The sequence below is a fragment of the Emydura macquarii genome, unplaced genomic scaffold (genome assembly GCF_026122565.2).
Source record: "Emydura macquarii macquarii isolate MOO-44397 ecotype Brisbane River unplaced genomic scaffold, CSIRO-AGI_Emac_v2 contig_2292, whole genome shotgun sequence".
Taxonomy (NCBI): domain Eukaryota; kingdom Metazoa; phylum Chordata; order Testudines; family Chelidae; genus Emydura; species Emydura macquarii.
In genome coordinates, this window is record NW_027132429.1 from 1,589,505 (window position 1) to 1,603,776 (window position 14,272).

Sequence of the window (14,272 nt, forward strand, 5' to 3'; positions counted from 1 at the left end):
TCACCCCACATGAGCTTCATAACCTGGGATCATATCTGTCCTTGGACTAACTGCTTCACTTTCTCCGGCCTGGATCCTACCCATTTGCTTCTTCAGGATGCACGAAGAAAGCCTGGAAGGTTTTTTCCTGTGATTTCAGATTCATCATCACACACTGCCATCAAATAGGGGGCAGAGTTAAGGTTGTCATTAGCTGATTGAGCAGGGCTGGTTTGCTAGGGGAGTGGCCAGTGTGTGTTTGTGCGTGGGTATGTGTGAGAGTGTTTTATTACTTCTTATATTGTGGTGGTGTGTAGGAGCCTCCATCATGGACCTGGACCCCATTGTGCTAGATGCTGTACATTATATATTATGTATATTACAGTAGCACCTGGGAGCCTCAGTCATTGCCAAGACCCTTTGTGGTAGGTGTTGGACAAGTACAGAACAAAAAGACAATCTTTGCTTTCAGCACGTGGCTTTATCTTGTATTTCCTGGGTCTTAATTGGGGTTTTCAAAAGGTGATTGGTTTTTTGTAATGACCAAATTGGGATTGTTTCCAGTAGCTCCTGTAGCATGCTCAGTGTTCTCCACACACAAACTAACCTAGGACCTCTAGCCCCAAAGGGCTTATGCTGGTCTTGATGGAAGGTTCTTTTGGAATGATTCAGATCACCTGCGGAATTTCTAACGGTGTAACCTGGGGGGTGTTGAATCCTCAGCAGAGGAATCATTGGTCTCCAGTGTTTCATCGGGTCTTAGATTTTTAAGGCTAAAAGGGGTCACCGTGATCATCTAGCTTGGACGGTTACATAACACAGGTCAGACAATTTCACCCCGTGTTTCTGGCCCTGTAAATCTAGAAGATGAACACTGGACTGGAACTCAGGACACCTGGGTTCTATCCTGACTTTGCTACTGACCTGCCACCTGACCTTAGGCAAGTTACTTCCTTTCTCTGTGCCTCAGTTTCTGCTCTCACCTTGCTGTGGGTCTACTCTATTTTGAGTGTAAACTCTTTGGGGGTGTGGACTGCCACTGTATTGTCCTACACACCACTTTCTATTGGTTTAGTAAAACCAGTTCAAACTCCTAGGTGGCCACATTTATCTCAGTGTAAAACTGATCGGAGTGGTTTAGTGTGCGAGGGCCCACTAAAAACAACATGAGCCACATTTCAACTGATTTAAAAGCATCCACAGACAAAACTGTATTGATGTAACCAAACTGGTTTTAAAATGACCACCTATAGTTAAACCAGTGTGACCATGTGTGCAGACCAGGCCGCAGACATGTACACCACATATGCCAGGTTAGCTGCTACTGTAATACAAAAATAACCACTAGATCCCCGTCCCTTCCGGAGTACGGGTTAGACCCCCCAGTCCTGGCTCCCATCCCACCATCACTCGACACGCCCCTCTGAGCTGGAACTAGCCCCTAGCCCACAAGTGCGGGTGGGGAAAAAACAGCTGTCCCGGCTCCCAGCCCCCTGGGCTCTCACCACTAGACCCCACTCTCCTCCCAGAGCTGGGAGGGGAACTTAGGAGTCCCTCACCCCAACCATTAGACGCCACTGCCCGGCCGGCTGCGCTGCGCACGCAGAACCCAGGGCAGTCCCGGGCCCCGCCCCCGCTCAATTGCGGCTGGTTCAAATGTTGGGCCAAGGGGGCGTGGCTAGGCCGCTACCTCTCTCTGGGAGCCGTGCCCACCCCTTCCTCCTATCACGTGACCGGTACCCCGCTTCTTCCCGCCCCTTTTCTCACCACGTGACGCTCCCGGTTTCCCTCCCTCCCGTCACGTGGGGCGGTAGCCGGAGGGCGGGGGACGGCGGCCGGCCGGGGTCAGCGCCCGCGTGTCGCGTTCGCCTCATTTTGCTGCTGCTGCTGCCGCCGTTGCTGCCGCCTCCTTCTCCTCTGGGCCGGGCAGCGGGAGCCGCCGCCAGCCGCGTGAGCGAGAGAGGCCGCCGCGCCCGCCCCTGCTAGCCGGGCAGGTACCGCCGGGCCGGGCCGGGCCGGGCCAGCTAGGCCGCAGCGCTCGCCCGCCCGCCCTCCGGGGCCTGCGAGAGGCGGGCGGGGGCGGCGTGGCTGCCGAGCGTGGGGGGCGGGGGGGTGCGTGAGCCGAGGCGGGGTGGGGTGGTTCGGGGGTCACATGGGGGGGGGGCTGGGGGTGGGGGAGGGCTCCAGGGTGAGACTTGGGGGGGGCCAGTCCCTGGAGGGTGAGCCGGGGGAGGGGGAGAAGCATTTGGGGCGGGGGAGGACGGACGGACGGACGGACGGACGGAGGGGCAGGGGCAGGGGCAGGGTGGTGGGGTAAGAAGGGAGGGACCCTCTCCCCTCCCCTCCCCTCCCCTTCCCTTCCCTGCCCGCTCAGGGCCCCATGCGAGGTAATCCCGAAACCTGGCCTCGTCCTGGGGCTGGGTGGGGCCGGGGAGGGCGATGTGGGGCTGGGAAGCGGGGGTCTAGAGCAGGCTGGTGCCAGGCTAGGCGCTGGGCGGGAATGGGGTCTGTTCTGGAAAGGGTGAGGCTCAGAGGAAATGGGGGGGGAGGGTGCAGGCTACGTCTCTCTCCACGTGTCTCTCCGGGCTGTGAGCGGTGGTGGTGCAGCACCCGGTTCCAAGAACACTTGCGCCGGCGAGAAGATGAGGAAATACCTCCTGCACGCCCCTCTGAAAAATCTCCTCTTCGTCCCTAAATCCACTGAGTGCTCCTCTTCCGCTGAGCGCCCCGCATGGCTTGGTTTCCTGGTGGAAAGTGTTTGGGGGACCATAGAAGTTATGGGGTTCCCCTAGTGCCCCCAACATGTTTTTTCCCCCCCTGGTCCAATTCTAAATATCTCACATGATGGTGCTTCCCTTGGGAAGTCGATTCTGCAGTCCAGTGGGTCCCTTGCAATAAGGAAACCTTTCCCATCGTCAGCCTGAACTTTCTCCATCGGTTCCCCTGCCTTTATTCCTAGATCCATGCTTCTCTGCAGATAGATGTGAGGCTGCAGAGAAGCAGAACGGGGTGTCTCTTCCATCCCATGAGCTCCCGTTGAAGCTCCTGGGAAAACTCCCATTGACTTAAATGGGCGGTGGATGGAGCTCCGGCTCTTAACATGTTACTCTAATATTATCCCGGCTAACCCCCTCCCTTCCCCTCCCAAAATCTTAAAGAGCATTTTCAGTAAGTCTGGTCTTTGCGGAAGCAGCAGAAACTTTTCTTGCCTCTGTAGAGAGGCAGGAAGGATCTATGTGCCTTGAGAAGTCCTTTTCTTATGCAGCTTTCTGTTCGTGGATCAGAACCATGCCCAGTCATAGCTAGTGCAGGTCCAGCATGGCCAACAGCCAGAGTTCTGCCATGCCTCACGCTCTGTCAACTTTAGTGAGATGCACTGAACGGAGTGTCCTTAACCTCTTTTCCTTTCTGTGTAGTTCCAGCCCTACACCATGGATTGGCAGCCAGATGAGCAGGGGCTACAGCAAGTGTTGCAGTTACTCAAAGATTCCCAGTCTCCTAACACGGCCACCCAGCGTGTGGTCCAAGATGTATCCTTGGAATAAGCCAGGCTGTGCTCTAGGAAGTCTTTGCAGAACCGAGTTGGGTGTGTTTGTTTCACCAGCTCATTGCTGTGGAAATTGTGCCGATAATTGATTCCCTTTAAGCCGCGGTCTCCTGCATAGCCTTAAAACAGGGGGACGTTGTCTGTCCTTTTTAGAGCAGCGTGAGGACAGAAGTAGCCATAGGAAGGCTTAACAAGAAGCAGTTTCTCTGTAGAGATGTTACAGGCAAAGGACTCATGTCTGTGGGTTTATTACTTTTATCTTAGAAGAATCTATGCCTCTGACATGGAGCTTGGTAAGGTGCCCATGTGGTCCTTAATTTTGCAAAGATCTGGTCCAAACAGATGCTGGGCATCAGCCTTCCTTTAAAATCCCTGTGCTGTGCTGTGAGCCTTTTTCCTTAACCTAGCACTGTAGAAACTGAAGCAACTGAACCAATTCCCTGACTTCAATAACTACCTGATATTTGTTTTGACACGGCTGAAATCTGAAGGTACGCTGTTCTCTGCCGCGATGAAAGTGCATGGAAGATACATGGGGACTTGTCCCTGGGCCGTTAAGTGTCTCTTACATGTGAAATTCCTTACCTGGGGATTGTTGGCATAGAAGAGAAAATTGTGAGTGTTCCGAGGTGGGTTTCCTTGAGGTGGTGCTCCACAGACACATCTGAGTTAAGCCATCTTGCTTGTTAAATGAGTTTGTATCCAGTCCAGGGCTGACACCTTAAGCCCCTCAAGATTTTTGCTTGAGTATTTTGTAAACTTTAAATGCCTACTGAGATTTCCTTGTGAATAGCTGGAAGATAATGCTTTAGGAATGATCTTTCTGGAGGTGTTCTTGCAGAAACTAGGCTCTCTCTCAAGTGATTGACTTTCCGAAGAATGTAGTTGAGGCAGTGGTTAGAACAGGGATCTGGGACTCCTGGATTCTCTGCCTCACTGTGAGAGGGAGACTGGAGCAGGAGATGGGAAGTCTATGGTTCTTAGGTACTAACATGCCCTCCCGTCACCATATATCTCGGTGCTTCACAATCTTTTATCCTTTCACATATGCCCGGGAGGCAGAGCAGTGTTATTTATATCCATTGTACAGATGGGGAACTGAGGCACGATGAGGCTAAATGTCTTGCCCAAGATTTCTCAGGTGGAGCAGGAACTGAAGCCTTGTCACAGGCTAGTGCTCTAACCACTGGGCTGGCCTTCTCCAACTTGGTACTACAGTGGTCTGTTCCCAGCCGTGGGGGAGATTGTGGGCTAGAGGTTACAGCAGGGGTACCCCGGAGTCAGTACCCCTTGGTTCTATTCCCAGCTGAACTTGCTGAGACCTCTTCAGTGAGTCAGTTCACGTCTTGCTCATTTGAGGCCTCTTCAAAACGAAGCTAGTATTCTCTCTGTCTCGGGGTGATGCAAAGCCTAGGAGGAGTGCATCTCACGAGGGGCTATGAAAAGCCAAAGGGGGGTTGTGTTGGAAGTGGAATGCAAGCCATTATGTTTGTAGGTGAAGATATAGTGCGACTATAACAACAAAAGGCAGCTAGCTGCATCTTAAACCTTTGGGTGCTTTGAGATTATAGGCACATGGACCTGGGAAGCAAACCCACGTGCTTGACATCCTTTCACCCTACAGACTTTCAAAGTGCTTTACAAACTAGATACGTATACAAGTCTCTTCTCCTCTAGTCACTCACGGACATGCAGCCACCTTGGGTGAGCAGCGACAGCTGTTTATGGAATTCTTTATTTTTGTTTCCCCCTTTCCAAACATTGTCTTGAAACAGATGAACCGACTCGCTCGCTCAGTGGGCTGATCCTGAAGAACAACGTGAAGGCTCACTATCAGAGCTTCCCTCAGCCCGTGGCGGAGTTCATTAAACAGGAATGTCTGAACAACATCGGGGATGCTTCCTCTCTCATCAGAGCCACTATTGGTAAGAGCAGTGGGGAAGAGACAGGGTTGCACTGTGGGATGTTAGAGTCCAGTATCAAACAGCATTATCCGGGCATGTGCTTACACCATATAAGTAAATTTGCATGTACGGGGGAGGAATATATTGTAATGATCCCGTTAAAGCAAGGCTGTGCTCACTGCCACAGAAAATGATCAATGGCCCACTTTGGGCAGCAATGAAGAATGGGCGATGGGAACTTAGCTACTGCAGGATGTGGGGTAGAACCCAGCTCGCTCCCTGGTAGCTCCATCGCCTCCTGCAGGGCCAGTAGGAATAAAAAACTCTAGCCTTGTCCACACTTAAGTGTGGTGGCGTAACTATGCTGGCACAGCTAAAGCAGCAGACCTTCCCTTAATGTATACTGCTACACAGCTCTGTATGCTGTGTCTGTACTAGGACTTCTACAAGCATATCTGTTGCTAAAACAATCGCACCTTTTACTGACCTAGTTAGCCGGTAAAACTAATTGTAGGCCAGGTTGATGTCAGTAAAATGAGTGGGCATGGGTCAAAGGTGCGCAGAATAGAGATGCGGAGCAAGAATGTGTCTGTAATGAGAAAGGCGTGCTTACCTGGGAAACAATCTTGGGTAGAAGCCTCTGGTCCTGATCCGCACTGAGCAGTTCTGGTAGCATCGCTGTTTCTGGAACGTGTGGTTCCTGGGGAAAACTGACCAGCCCTTCAGGGTTATCTTACTGCTACATGGGTAGCAGACGGATCCAAGGCTCCGACTGTAGCATGGTTCGATGGATTGGAGGCTGGCGTTCTATCTAAAGGATTGCTTGATTAAACCCACTGTGATAATACCTATTTGGGGTGGGAAATGACCCCCCCTCTCCCCCGGGTGTGTGAGAGTGACTTTGAGACACTGAATGAGTGGAACACTTAGTCTGACAAGCCAGAGCTTACCGTGAGGAGTGAAATGGAGCGCGTTTCCACTTGGCAGGGATTCTCATTACCACCATCGCTTCCAAGGGTGAGCTTCAGATGTGGCCGGAGCTCCTGCCGCAGCTGTGCAACTTGCTGAACTCTGAAGACTACAACACGTGTGAGGTAAGATGGTGTCGGGAGATTTGGGGGGTGGGGGGAGGGCCGCAGGATTAGATCGGGGGCTCTCTCACCCTGCGCGTGGAGAAAGCGCGCTCTGTCACCTGCTCGAATCCAGCCCAGCTTGGTGGCAATCGAAACTGCAGCTTGGTGGCCCTGAAATGAACTGAGTTGTCAAATCTCAGTCCGGTTCCCATGGGGATAAATGTCCATGTTTCTTTATTATGGCGTCATGCCTCAGTTTCCCCTCTGTAAAATGAGTCTGCTTTCCTAATGTAACTCGCTGTTCACTAGTGTGGTTCTCTAGCCACTGGATTGAACCAGGGTACGTAGTTCATGAGTCTGCAGCTTCTGAGCGGATAGACCCGGGTCTTCTAGCTCTGAGAGTAGATGTTTGTGGTTTTAGATCTAGAGGTCCCCAGCATGATCCCCTCTGCCGACAGCCCCCCCTCCCCTCCCCCAGTATCTCATGTTTCACCAACACCACAGGCAGACCACGTAAACACCTTGATAAGAGGAGCACACTTAGAATTCCTTAGATGGAAAGCACTGGGGTAGGGCAAAGTACTGTCCTTCACAGAGCTGCGTGGACATTTTGGGGGAGCCTGGTGCAAAATCTGAAACTGGGGCCCCCACTCTTCCAAAGAAAATGCCACTGGTGGGGAGGCCTTGGGTGGGGAGGTTGGAGGGCAAGCTCACCCCATAGCGGTGGCTCCTGTCCCAGGGGGTGGACCCAGCTCCCCACTCCAGGTGTTGTGACCTGATGTGTGGGGTCGCAGCACCGCTCAGATTTGGCCCAGCTGCCCCTCCGTCATAACACAGGGCCGCAATGCCCCTTAGTTTGGAGGCTCTCTCAAAGTGGGGGGCCAAGGAAAACTGCATCTTCCCCTCCCCCAGCAATCTTGATCCTTCCATCTTGGAGTCAAGGGAGAGAGGGCGGGGGACGAACATAGAGAACAGGACAGTCTGAGCCCTAATACAAGTGGACAGTTCCCTTCCCAGCACTCATCTTCGCTATTCCGGTATAGCTATTCCTCTCTGTTTCCCTGCATAGACAAGGGCTTAGACTGTCCTTGCTTAATAGCATTTAAATGGCCTTGTCTGGCCTTCAAAACGAACACCTTCCCAAAGTGATCAGGGGAGGGGTTGAGATGACGCCATCCGTGCTACTGTTGTTTAGTCAGAGACTTAAGATGTGGGGACTAATGGTGCAGCGGCACATTGGTTTGGCTGTGGAGCTCTCCAATGGGCTGGGACAAAGCTTGGTTCTGTGGAAAGCAGAGACACAGATAGGAATCAATCTTGGCTGCTCCTTTCCCCCATGTTGCAGTGGAGCGCCCTTGAGTCCAGTTACTGTCTAGTTACTGTGAAACCCCAATTGGTTTCCATCCAAAATTGGTGGGCTGGTGGGGGATGACAATCCCTGTTCCAAAGAGTTTACAATCTAAATAGACAAGACAAAGGGTGGGTGGGGGAAACTGAGGCACAGAGGGGGAAGCCCACGGTCACACAGCAGGTGAGTGGGAGAGCTGGGACTAGCACCAGGTGTCTGGAGTGCTAGTCCAGTGACATGCCCTCAGGGCCATACTGCCTTCTCTAGGTTTATGGTGATGTTAACGTGGCCTTCTCTGTAGCGGTGGTTACCATAGTAACTTTAATGGCATCTGTTGTGCTTAGCACTTGTATAAGACATTGCTGGGTCTGGGAATGCTAATAGACTGCGTGTTCCATCCCTTTTCCGTAACCACTTATGGGTCAAGTGTCGCTTTCCCCTGCGTCTCTCCGTACAAAGCCATTTCTGCATTGCTCTCCTGAGCACCCTTCAAATGCGACTCTTCTCACTCTGCGGTCAGCTGTCAGGGTTGCGCCTTGCAGTTGAGGCATCATGGTCTGGGACTCGGAAGATCTGGGTGCTAATCTCAGCTGTGCCACAGACACCCTGTGGCATCTTGGGCACATCTCTCTCTGCCTCCATTTCCCCACCTGTAGTGGGCTAGTACTTCCCCAGCCTTGAGGAACACCTCCCAGTTTGAGGTAGGTAGGTAAAACTGGGATGGAGGCTAGATAAGTACCTAGATTTTGTTTTTACAAGTGGGCAAACTGAAGTGCTGTGACGTGAACCTTAGAACTGGGGGGGAGAAGGGCCGGGTCCAGAACTCCTGGCTCCCAGTGGGATGCCACTTTCAGGAGTATCCCCACTAAAGGAAAGCATGTGCTCTGCTGTCTCACAAGGTCTTAAGATTCACATTCCTGTAAGAACCCTCAGTTTAACTGGGCCCTTTACTGGCTGCTTTCTGAGGTGGTTGGTTGAGGATCTGAGGGAAGGCTAAAAAGGAATCTTGGATTATAGGATGCCTCGGTAACATGGAGTTCTTATTTAGAAGGCTGTAACGAATCCTCTTTCCTTGTGGGCCCTTCTTTGAGCTGAGCTGACCTGTCTGTTGTGTGTTTAGGGGGCCTTCGGTGCCTTGCAGAAGATCTGTGAGGATTCTTCGGAGCTTCTGGACAGTGATGCTCTGAATCGACCCCTGAATATCATGATTCCCAAGTTCCTTCAGTTCTTCAAGCACTGCAGCCCGAAGATCAGGTGCGTATTAGCTTGCCTGGTGGTGCGGGGGAACGCTGCGGCCTGTTTTCTGTGCTCTTTGCCGTCAGGCTGGCGCGGGTGAAACCTCTCCACGGAGCCCACCCCCTTTGTAACGTCACGCTTCCCCTTCCTGAGTGTGTTCGCTTTCTGCTTTGAGGGATGTCTCTAGGCTAGTACCAGAGCCAAACCGTGATTGCTGGGGAGATACCAATGAGCTTCCAAGTGTCTAGAAGGAACTCTCCCCCACACCGCCCCTGCCATGTCTTGATGAGCAGAACGTGTGGCCTCATGCTTAGCATTAAGCTAAATAGCATGAAACAGCTGACCCCGAAGGAGCTGTGAAAATTCTGCCCAAGTTGTCACAGCGATCCTGCTGCACGACACTGTGCTGCGTTTTGCTCAGAATGTGCTTTGAGTAGCATCTCTCCAGTACGGTTTATCTTAACTTACCTGGCCCCAATCACACTAACTTCTGAGCACCTCACCATCTTTCATGTATTAACCCTCATCACCCCCCTGTGAGGCAGGGCAGGACTATTATCCCCATTGTACAGATGGGAAACTGAGGCACGGAGAGGCTAAGCAACTTGCCCAAGGTCACACACAGAGAAGATGGCAGAGTAGGGATTTGCATCTTCAAATTCTAGGTAGTACCCTAATCACTGCACGTCCTTCCTCTCGCCCTCTCTGCTACCCATTCTGGTGTGCAATAACCAACTGCATCAAAGTGGAGGAGGAAAACTTAGCCCAGGAGAGCCAGGGCAAACACCCTCTGCTCTTTAATATCCAGGCAGGGCACCCTGATTTCTACAGACGCTCCCATCCTGGTGAGCTACGTGCAACTGGCTTCCATCATCTCCAGTGGCTGAAGGGTTGAGATGGCCCTTGGGATCAGGAATGCGTACTGGCCCACTAACATCCTCACCCATGGGCGTATCCGAGGTCAAGCCCTGCAATGACTAGATTGGGGCTGCTGTTTGAGCAGTGATATACACCTCCTTGTGCGGGGAAGCTGAGCTCACCACCCCAGTAATAATTCCTAGCTCTTTTCAAAGGCAGTCCATCCCATTATCTCCATTGAACAGGTGGGGAAACTAAGGCATGAGCCAGGAATAGAACCCGGGTCACACTGCCTACTTCACTAGAAGCCCCTTTTGGAGGGGTGGCCAGTGTGACCAGCTGGAATGCCTCACTGACCCATTGACTTTTCCCCCCTTACTCAGATCCCACGCGATCGCCTGTGTGAACCAGTTCATCATGGACCGAGCCCAGGCGCTGATGGATAACATCGACACCTTCATCGAGGTGAGGAGCCAGGCTGGGCAGGAGGCGTTCCAACCCGCTCTCGCTGCATGGCCAGACCCATGTGCAGCGCTGTGCCTGCACGGGCGTAGGCAGACGGGCCCACCCTAACAAGGCTGGTGTGCTCGGATGGGCCTGCTCAGCTCCCCCATAACCTGGCTATTTGAAAACCGAGCCTGCTCCAGCCCCGTCAGGAAAGGGCTTAGGGACGATGCCATGGAAGTCAGGAAGGAAATTCCTGCTCTAGGGACTGCTGGTGTCAGTGAATCTCAGATCCCTCTTTCCCCATAGCACTTATTTGCACTGGCGGTGGATGAAGACCCTGAGGTTCGGAAGAATGTCTGCCGGGCGCTGGTGATGCTGCTCGAGGTCCGGATCGATCGTCTGATCCCTCACATGCACAGTATCATTCAGGTGAGCCCTGCAGTGGGATCCCGCCGGCTCTTCTGTGTCTGATTGGGCTTCTGTGCTCGTGGCGTGGGGATTGAATCAGCAATTAACTGCCGCCGGGCTTGGTGGTGGGTAGTGTAAATGCATGAGTGGGGAAAAGGAACAACAGATCTGCTAGTCAACCGGCTTGCGCTGTAATCAGATTCTCAGGTCGGTGTGAGTGCCCCCACCTTTGGCAGCTGCTTGATCTTCATGCCCAGACAAGTCATGAAGCTGGACTTCCCCAGTATCACTTCTGAGGCAGGGACCACGTCCTCTTCACGCTCTAATGCTTGATACGTTAGGATGTCAGTTTGCAGAGCGTGAACAGCAGCATCTAGTTTCACAACTGTAGGCAATTCTCCCTCTTCCCCCCCCTCCCTCCCCAAATTGGCATTCAGTCAGGACCCGGGTGACTGCCCCTACCTGGCAATGTGATGCTGGGTTGATTACAGAGCGCTGGAATGTTGGTTAATGCCCCATACATCGTGCCCCCAGCATCCTTCTGGGGCATCAGGTTTCACGGAGACTCACGGCGAAGTGTGCGGAGCCCTGCGTAGTTTGGGAGCAGACAGGTTGGTCCGTCTCCCGGCATGTCAGCCTGTAGGACTGTCGGGGACCTCCTGGGTCATGGAGTAGAGTCACCTGCTCTCACAGGCCACCCTGGTCATGTCAAATAACATTCAGAAGCGTACCAAGCTCCATCTCCAGACTGGTTAGGTTGTTGGAGGCCAAGTACATGAGGTTCTCATTGCAAGGCGGGCGAAACAAAACTAGGGCGGAGGGGGTTGAGTCACGGGCCTGCCCTGCACCTGGCGTTTTATGTTGTCGCTGCTCTTCTCCCCAGTACATGCTGCAGAGGACCCAGGACAATGACGAGAACGTGGCCTTGGAAGCCTGCGAGTTCTGGCTGACGCTAGCAGAGCAGCCCATCTGCAAAGAGGTGCTGTCCTCGCATCTGGTGCAGTGAGTAGCTTTGCTTCCGTACAAGCTGGGTGAGAGTCGGGGACCTGCGGACGCCTCTTGGGGTGGTCACTGCAGCCAGTCGGGGGCGACAGGTGCAGCGAGCTGGGCTGAGAGCAGTCCTGGAGGCACGCTAGGAAAGGACAGGCGAATACCGTTGCTTTTGAGGGTGTTTGCTCCCCTGCTGATGTTTAAGGGTCTTTTAGTTGGGGCGGGAGGTTGGGCTCAGTACAGAGGTAAGTGGGTGACATGCGCTGGCCTGTGATACACATGGTCAGATTATCTAACCTACTCGTCCCTCCTGGCCTTAAAGTCTGTGGCTCTGTGCCTTGCCACCACCCATGGGCTCTCCTCTGCACACATGCCTGCCTACTGCCAGTTCAGCTTCAGCTTTGCTGCCGCTCTTACTAGCCCGCGGTGTGTGTGTGAGTTCGCTGGTGACGTCCTGCTAGTGTACCTGACAGGAAATACAACCGGCCATCAACAAGACGGTGAAACGGAGTATGGCTCGTCTGTATCCTAGCTAGGTTTGTGTGGGTCTCATTGGTTTGTTGCTTCATCCTTAGGAGGTTGGTACATGCATGTACTTTACATACTACATGTACTTTACCTGCACGTGCATGGGGTTGAGAGGCTCTCAGAGGCAGGTAATCAATCCACTCAAGGCCTGGGTGCTCTGGTGCTGCTTCAACAGGGGTAGCTCAGTGCCTGATCTTTGCCTTCACCACCCCCTAGGCTTACATTTATCACTAGCCTCGATAAGGCTTCCCCAATGGGGGCACTGGACAGAGCACAGGGCTGGGAGTCAGGACTCCTGGGTTCTATTCCCAGCTCTGGGAATGTGAGCTAGCGTTGATAGCGGGGTTGGAAGTCACAACACTTGGGTTCCGTGCTGTGTGCAGGCACCACCTTAAAATTCACTTAGTTCTATTTAAAAGGAAGGAACACTTTAGAAAAACGGGAACCTCTTTACACTAACTCAGTTGAGGATGGGTTTTATGGGGGAGGTGGGAGTCTGGACTCTGGGATTCCATCTCCAGCTCTGGAAGGTGAGTGGGGTTGAATGGTTAGAGTGCTGGGGGCTGGGAGTTAGGAGCAATTTCCTGCTCTGCCACCGATTGACCACAGGGGCAAGTTGCTTTTGTTTGCTGGTCTGTAAAATGGATAGAACCCAGGGCCAGTCTACACTTAAAACTTAACAGCGGCACAGCTGTATCGGTACAGCTGTGCTGCTGTAAGAGCACGTGTGTAGCCACGTTAAGTTGATGGGAGAGAGCTCTCCCGCCGATATAATGAAACCACCTAAACAAGCAGCAGTAGCTAGGTCAGGAAGAGGGCATCTCCTGCCGACACTGCGCTGTCCGCAAAAGCGCTTATGCCAGCAAAACTTAGGTCACTTTTTTTTCACAACCCTGAGCGAGAGAGGTTTTTCTGGCATAAATGCTAGTGTAGACAAGGCTTGGTCTGCCTTGCAGAGAGCTGCTATACAGGCAGGAGAAGCCTGGCCCAGTGGGTTTGGATATGGGTTATTACTCAGAGCTGGTCTACGCTGGTGTGGTTACATCTCTCGGGTGTGAAAAATCTGCATCCCTGAGGGACACAGCTATGCAGTTCCAACCACTGGTGTAGACAGCAGTAGGTTATTGGAAGAATTTTTCCGTCGGCCTAGTTTCCCACCCTTCAGGGAGGTGGATTAGCTGTGGTGACGGGAGAAACCCCTGCTGTTGCTGTAGTGAGAGTCTGTGCTGAAGTGCTGTAGCAGTGCCACTGTAGCATTTTAGGTGTACACACAGCCGCAGTCTCCAGTGTGCTTGTCTAGTTGTTGACTAGGAGGCCTCTGCACAAGCAGACTTCAGTGTGAAGCCGTTGGCTCGTTGCAAGTGGTTTCTGTAATGGAATGATTGAAGGCATTTGGAACACAAAGAACTCGCTCAGTTTGTGCTCTTGTACTGGCTGGCTATAGGCACCTGCCTTGCTCTGCACTGTGTTCTGTGATTTCCATCTCCCTCTACTCAGACCTTGATTTTTGAATCCACCCTTATTCCCCCTCCTCTTGACAGATTGATTCCGATCTTGGTGAATGGAATGAAATACTCTGAAATCGATATCATATTGCTAAAGGTACGTGTCTGTCGATCCAGAGAGAGAAGGGAGGGTGGGTGTGGGACAGCCAGGATGTCTGTGTTCCTATCCCAGCTCTGATACCGACTCCCTCCTGTGCCCTTGGTCATGTTCCTGCCTTTCTCTTTGCCTCAGTCCTCCCTGGCTGTAAAATGGGTTAATGCTTGCTAAATATGATGACTGAGGCACGCTGTGTCTGTGTGAAATTCTCTTCTTGAATCATCTCTTCAAAGGGCAGGGAGCTGTGTCTGCCCCCGAGTTACCTAGATCATTGTTTGCAAATCGAAAGAGAAGCTTTTTCAATTTTAATGAGCTGCCTACCAGGCGTATTGATTTATGAGGCATTTGTGGT

General features: G+C 52.6%; 1 protein-coding gene across 2 annotated transcripts in view; it reads left to right on the plus strand.

Annotated features, from left to right (window-relative positions):
• The first annotated feature begins 1,509 nt into the window (after positions 1–1,509).
• TNPO2 (transportin 2) overlaps positions 1,510–14,272 on the plus strand; it is a 30,484-nt gene continuing 17,721 nt past the window's right edge. Inside the window, exons 1-10 of one of the 2 annotated variants that reach the window (XM_067560487.1) lie at positions 1,510–1,929; positions 3,396–3,509; positions 3,942–4,017; positions 5,302–5,451; positions 6,418–6,524; positions 8,972–9,105; positions 10,329–10,410; positions 10,699–10,821; positions 11,684–11,802; positions 13,860–13,920. In XM_067560487.1, coding sequence (XP_067416588.1) covers positions 1,636–1,929; positions 3,396–3,509; positions 3,942–4,017; positions 5,302–5,451; positions 6,418–6,524; positions 8,972–9,105; positions 10,329–10,410; positions 10,699–10,821; positions 11,684–11,802; positions 13,860–13,920 — 1,260 coding nt within the window. In that variant the 5' untranslated portion in view covers positions 1,510–1,635. Of the gene's footprint in view, positions 1,974–3,395; positions 3,510–3,941; positions 4,018–5,301; positions 5,452–6,417; positions 6,525–8,971; positions 9,106–10,328; positions 10,411–10,698; positions 10,822–11,683; positions 11,803–13,859; positions 13,921–14,272 lie in introns of both variants that reach the window. The other variant, XM_067560488.1, reaches the window with a different exon arrangement.